The sequence below is a fragment of the Malurus melanocephalus genome, unplaced genomic scaffold, assembly GCF_030028575.1.
Source record: "Malurus melanocephalus ecotype Western Australia unplaced genomic scaffold, MMel_1.1 scaffold_754, whole genome shotgun sequence".
NCBI lineage: Eukaryota > Metazoa > Chordata > Aves > Passeriformes > Maluridae > Malurus > Malurus melanocephalus.
Window position 1 is genome coordinate 26,899 of NW_026623986.1, and position 6,907 is coordinate 33,805.

The 6,907-nt window shown below is 37.8% G+C and overlaps 1 protein-coding gene across 2 annotated transcripts; it reads right to left on the reverse strand.

Annotated features, from left to right (window-relative positions):
* Positions 1-510: 510 nt before the first annotated feature.
* Positions 511-6,852, reverse strand: CCDC59 (coiled-coil domain containing 59). Of its 2 annotated transcripts, none has more exons than XM_057384881.1 (4): positions 6,218-6,673; positions 5,224-5,446; positions 3,912-4,011; positions 511-1,303 (listed from the first exon to the last, which is right to left on the reverse strand). In XM_057384881.1, the coding sequence occupies exons 1-4, from the start codon at positions 6,291-6,293 to the stop codon at positions 1,127-1,129; spliced, it is 576 nt and encodes a 191-aa protein (XP_057240864.1). In that variant the 5' UTR covers positions 6,294-6,673; the 3' UTR covers positions 511-1,126. The 2 variants fall into 2 exon arrangements, with proteins under 2 accessions (XP_057240864.1, XP_057240863.1); XM_057384880.1 differs by lacking the exon at positions 6,218-6,673 and adding an exon at positions 6,692-6,852 and having other exon boundaries at positions 561-1,303.
* Positions 6,853-6,907: the final 55 nt, after the last annotated feature.

The following is a 6,907-nucleotide window of genomic DNA, read 5'->3' on the forward strand; positions in this document are numbered from 1 at the left end:
TAAATTGAATGTAAATATTAACAAAAGAATGATAAAAAATTAAGTCTTTCCATAATCTAACATCATCAGTCTTCCATGTTTCACTGAGCCTTCTTTAAGCAATGTGTAACTGCTTTTTGTTGTGCTTTGACTGAAAACATAATATGTATTAGAGTAGTTTTAGGTTTTTAAAGTRTTACGTAGGAGAAGTATTTCTAGTTTCATGCCAGCATTTGACTTTTAGATTCAAGTGACATATCAGCAACTGTGCATCTGGTACTTTCCATCTGCCATTTGCAGTTTGTCCTCATACTTCATTATATCACAGCAGAAAAAAAATGTGAGAGAGCAAGAGAAAAAAAAAGGAAAAAAATGAAAATAAATAACCTATGTTGTAGTAAGTGACTACTTTCAACTAACAAAAGAAAAAATAATTTAGGGAGAGAAATCACTATAACAAAATAAGGATCCCTCTCCTAAAAAGTGGCTGCAGAACACAATACACTGGTGCTCTGTTGTGTTCAGCTGTGTGATTCATTCAGGACTGCTTTATTATTCTGCACTCTGTGTATAAATTTTAACAGAACTGCACTGTGAATCCCAGACTAGAGCAATTCATACATTGTAGGTCCAGTTACAAAGCAGCTTAATGAATGGACCAACAATTATTTTACCAAGATCTTTACATTCAAACCACTTTTAGACCCATGGCAAGTTTTATTCTTTGTGGAGAATGATAAAAAAATAGCTATCCTAGTCCATCTGACAAAGATACCCAACATCACACAAAATGTGCTTCTAGAATTATCAGTTCATGAGATATCAAATAAGTCACATGCATCATTTCAGTCCTCCCAAATAAGTATAACTTGAGTAGTCACAGTTGCAGGGAGTATTAGTTTCACGTTCAGATGGTGCTATGGCCTATTATTTTGAATTCAGGATGTTTTACAGCTAATAGAATTTAAGTTTAGAAATACAGACCATTTATTTTTAAGGTACCAGATCCCTTTCACTCTCAGCATAGAATACATATTTTCATCCCATTACTCAACTGACAAGATAAATCAAGGCAATAATGAAAGTAATGTAGAGGCAAAAAGACAGTATTTATTGAAAGTAGTTTAATAATATGTCCACAGGTAACTCAATGTATGCAGATGTTATCTATTTTCTGTATTTTCTGAAGAAGAAATTCTACTTGTAAATTTAGATTTGGCTGCCCTTTCTTTGTCTTCTTACTCAGTATTTTATAAGCTTCCATCTTCCTTTGCTTGTACAAACGTTGAGCTTCTTCTCTTYGTTGTTTTCTTTTTTCTGCTTCCTGAAATTAAATAAATATATACGATTATAATTACAGAACAATTACAAACCTTCTGTGACTATGAAGCTATCTGTAAGAAATGAAGTTTATTTTTGCCTAGCTACTAGCCTTTAGGTATTGTACTGACACTAGGAACAGCATTGCTCTGAATCAGGATGCTTTTTCAGCACATACTGAAATCAAAACACAGCCTCAAGCTTGAAGAGAAGAGCCAAGTTTTCTTCAGAAGAACATCCTACAATAAGGTTTGTTGCTGCAACGCACACTACTTCCTTTGTGAAATGTGCTCCTTGACTATTCTCCTGAAATGATGAATTGACAAAAAATTCCCCACTTTCTCCTCTTGAGTGCAAAAAAGAAAAAGGTGATGCAGCAGCTCCCATGTAAATATCTTGCCAATCCAGCTGTGCTAGGATATCAGACACCTCCGCATGGGATAGGCAGAAGGACATGGGATGTATCTGGGCCATGAGTTGGGCAGGTCTGTGATACTAGGACACGATTATCTAGGTTAAATTAATCCAGACCAAACTAGGAGTGACCCACCCTCYTTGAAGCAACCCAGACTGCTGTCTTTTAAGAGAGAGGGGGAAAAAAACCACAAATCCTAATAAAATTTTCACCTATAAAACCTTCCTTCATGGAGTGCATGCATAACACCAAACCACTAATGTTAACTATATATGGATGGAATGCTAACACTATATAGATATTCACCACAATATTATGTTCAGATTTTAGCTAACACCCCCTTCTTTAGTGTTGTAATTTTATTCAGTAATTTGGGTAAACATCCATAACAAATAAAATAACCAGCTTCACTTTTATTATGTTCTACCAAATTATGCAAGACATCGCAAATCAGACTGAAAGACTGTTTCAGTTCATTTGGATAATTCCTTCTCATAAGGTTTACTCTTTGAAATACAGTGCCATGCTGACCACATAGGCAAGCATTTCTACAGAATGTCTGAAAAGATGATAATTTAACAATCCTATTTTTGTTTTCCACTGCTTGTGCGATGTACAAAAATTAGTAAGGATTGCTCTCTGACATATAAAATTAACCAGATATAACTCATTAAAAGATTTCTAAACAGAAATCTAAGAGGCCTCAGGAAAAAGAACCCAATGAAATAAACAGCACTTGCAAAAATATGCAGATAACCTCTCTCCATTCAGACTTGACTTATTTTACCATAATGACTAATATTTCATTCCCCTTTTTAAAAAAGAGTAGCATCAGCTCCAACTTACCTTCAATTCACTTCCTATCTAATAATTTTTTTGTTCAGCATACTCTTGTAAACAACATCCAGTTACCAACCAAATGTTTACTTCAAAGCAAGAACAATCACCTTACTTAAACAGTTGCTACTTACATTCCTATTTCTTCTGATCTTTACTAAATCCTAGCTTTTTATGACCTAAAAAGGCCTTTGTGGAGGCCAAAATGGTGTGGTTAGGCTTATTTCTCTCCCCAAGATAAATAACCGCAAATCCAGTGTTTCCTAACACATGAGGGCAAAGTACATGCTTAATTTTTTCATCATGCAATATTCCACTTAAATGGTTACTGTTACTGGGGCACTTAGCTAAGTTTTGCCTAATTATCTTGCATAAAGCTAAAAATACCAACACCTCCACTCAAGCAAGTTCTATGTGCTGCTCAAAGAAGCTGCTCAAGACTCCCTGCAGTCATGCTGGGGTTTTGCTTGTTCCCATTTTCTCTAAATAAGCTGGCCATAAGATTAATTTATTTTGACATGATCTGTAGCTAATAATCTGCAAAAAACTGCAGTCATCGGTTGAATAACCATGCAACTCACCTACAAACACAGATCACCTTGCACAAAACTAAATGCAGCTAAACTGACGAAATCGTGTGGTTTATACAGCTATGTATTTATGTAATATTTATATAGCAGCTACTGAAATTTAATGTCATCAGGAAGTTACACAACTTCTATAATGTTACACTGTCTGCCATTTGACAGTGCAAGAAACAATGTCCTGGGAGAGAAAAAACTAGTTAAATAAGGACCTCTCAAATTCACTTGAGCTATTCAACAACAGTAATATTAAGATATGTCCTGTAAAAGTAATTCAACTTGAATTCAAATGAAGGGAATTTAGACTAAAGATTTTAGCTAATGGCTACTATTACATTTAATTGTCTCACTGTTGGTCAAAGTACATAAAAAGATAAAATGAAGACTGTATTACGATAATACTGTAAGAAATAGGATGGGTATTTCATTTTTCATCACAAGATGATGGTATTATTTCCCCTTCCACAATATTTAAGAGGTCTACTATAATCCACTGGGGTGTGCAGATCAAGCTCTAAGCTTTTCTTGATGTACCAACAGACATAATAAAATCCTGGTAACGGCAACTGCAAGTCAAAAATGCAAGAACAAAGAGAATGATCCTTTGAATGACAGCATGCCTGAATACTACTGTCAAGTTGAAAAAGACTGAAAGAGAACCAGTACTTCCTATGGTCCTCTCTGAGTTCAGATGGAAGAGAGAGAAGTAGAAATTATCAACTACTATTAATCTAGTTTTTGTCTAAAGTCAAGAAAGAGCGTTGTTTAAGATTTACCTCTTTCCTTCTAGCATGCTCAGCCTTTATTTTCTCATACACTTCTTTTGCTTTCTGATTGGACGTTTTATTTTTAAACTTCCCTTGAGTCACAACTGACCTGGAAGAAAAAGCACAYGTTCTTCAGACATTGATGTCACCAAGCAGAGATAACCATAGATACCAAAGCCACTGCAGAAGCACAGTATAGTCTTCCACTAGTTTGTGCATATTCAGGGAAGTTAATTACAAATACAGATTACAGAATTTYAGAATTTCATTTCAGATTTTATCCTTCTACACTGAATGGATTGTTTGCACCTCTCTGGCATTATACCCAACACCTTTCCATGCCATGCATGAGCATGAAAACGCTACAAACTAAACTCCTTCAGTGCCAGATGTACCAAAGACTGGACTGCACACCAATCTTAGTAATACATATATCTTAYCTGCTATATCTTCACATGGATGATGTTTCATGAAGCTTAAAGAGTCCCTAACAGTCTTCCCCATCATACAAGCTCTTCAGAGCTAGAAAACCTGAATATACTAGCTTAGAGCTGCATTATCTCTTTCTAGTTCCAACACATGGAAGAAACTGCAGAGAGATGAGGACAGCTAGCTGTTAGCAAACTGCCTGCCATGGTGACAGAGCAAGGTAACAAAGCACAGTAGTGACAATGCCTTTCTAGAAATTTCTTCTTGAATAAGATAGTATATTAATGTTCTGAAATTATGCACAAAATAGGTACACTATTGTCTTTAATGGTGTGAAATAAGGAACTGAAATTAATTTCCTCCCACATTGCAATATAAGACACTGCCCATGTAACTTTTACCAAAGAAAACGAAGAAGAAAACTAATACCATTTGTTTAGCATTTACCATCACACTACTTTGAGTGGATTTTTATGGTTACTTAGTTGTAAATTATTTTTCTGACCTATAATAAAGCTTCTTCATAAACAATGTGGAAGCAAAGACATTTCACACTTAATATAAGCTTTGTAAGCCGTAATACAATCAAAAACAAAGAGAAGGCATTGGCTCATCATTTCATTTAGAAATACCACTCAGAAAAAACCAAAAAGTTTTTGCTTTATTCTCCATCTGGTGGCAGTACTGTGCAATGGCGCCTCATTGTGTCAAGGACCAAACTAGTTATAGTGCCATTTATATGTCCAATAACCAGGAAAAAGAATTTAAGAAATAATGAAATTTTTAGAAAAGCAAACCACCACACTGAATTCAATGTGAACTGTTAGGATCTAAAATATTTTTTAGTGATGGAAAAAATACTTTTTTTAAAAGACATACTTTGAAAACTTACTGTGCTGCTTTATTAAGCTTTTCTTCTGATGACGCTGAATCATCTGGAGTCCTGCACTGCTTCTTAAGCTTCTCTTCCTCTGCGAGGTAAAGATGTTTCAAGTGCTCTGGATAGGTATCAGTAAACTGATTATCCTGTTGTGAATGCACGTGTTTTCTCTTTTTCAGTAATCTCCTGTACTGTCGTTCAATCTTCTGTTTTCTCCGAAATGCAAATCCTCGTCCTGGAAACATAAGAAAAAGGGAGTTAAGCACATGTGCTCTAAACTAGTACCAAACAAAATTCAATTGTTGTCAGGGCTCTTTCAATCTGTTTTCTTTCCGAACTGGAAAAAGACAATACGTGTGGCAATTTTAATAAGGACCATTTGTAAGTTCAAAGAAAAAAACACTATTATGAGTGTGTTCCCTACTGCAGTATTGCAGCTTGTACAGATTCAGTGAAATTTATTGCCTACACCCCTGAGAGAACACTGCAAACATTGCTATGAATGCCCACCCAACATTACACACCTTTGCCAATACTTTACGAATCCAGTGACAAGATGAAGAGAACATTTCACTTCATTCCTGATTTTGAAAGCTTCATAAGCAACATCAAAATATATTTGAAAATAAGCTCCTAAAGGCAGTCTCAAGCGGACACTGATAATAACACTGGCAGCAGCAGTAGAAGCCTGCAGCTGCTACATCACAGGAAAAATAGTCACTAAATCACAGTATCACTCTATATTAATAATCTTTTCACTTAAATAGTATTTTATTGTCCAGGAAGAGCTTTTCTATAGCTATGTCACAGAATCATTTACGTTTAAAGAAAAGCACAGATATTGGCTGTTTCAGTCTTGACCATTATAGAAAATTTATGAAAGTTGAAGCGAAACATGCTTTTTTCCTACTATATTATGTTTTATTGCATCAGTCATAAGACCTATTGACCTTCATAATATTCACTAAGGAAAAAATTTTTAAAGGGAAGTCATATTAGTTCCAACCTTTTCTTTTGTTCATTCTCCAAGGCTGCAACTTCAGCGAAATGCTGCTGAAGCTGATGCTCTTTTGCCTATTCATTTTTATATCTGCATAATTACCTATCACTAGTCTGAACTTTTATTCAAACATACTTCCTTTTTAAACGTACAGCTTTCTATATAGAAGACTAAAAGCGAGTCCTAAACCCGAGAACCATCACCACCAGGCCCAGGTGCTACAATCTCGAGCCCTGGAAGCTCCAGCTTACACCGGCCGCCCCAGCCAGCACTGCAGCCCCCAGACCCAAGCCCACGGCCATCAGCATCCACTCGGGCCGCAGGCGAGGCGGGGCTGCGGGCTCAGCCAGACCAAATCCCTYGCTAAGCTTGGCCGGGCTGGCCCCAGCTGGGACGCTCGGGTCGAGGCCGCTCGAAGCTGGGCCAAGGAGTAGGGCCTTCTTCGGCGCCACCTCAGACCAGCCAGCGACCCCGGCTCACCCTCCTGGATGCTGCCGACAACGCTGCGCAGCAAGACGGGCCTCCACCGCCGCTTTCGGCAGGGCTCACGTGTCGCCGAGCGCGCCCTGGCCGCCGCCGACCCAGGCCCCTCGCGCCGCGCAGCCGCCATCCCGCTGCCGGCGCCGCGCACAGAGACGACGTCATCGAGCTCCGCCACGGCGCCGACGGGCCGCGCGCGGGGCCATGTCGCGGTCG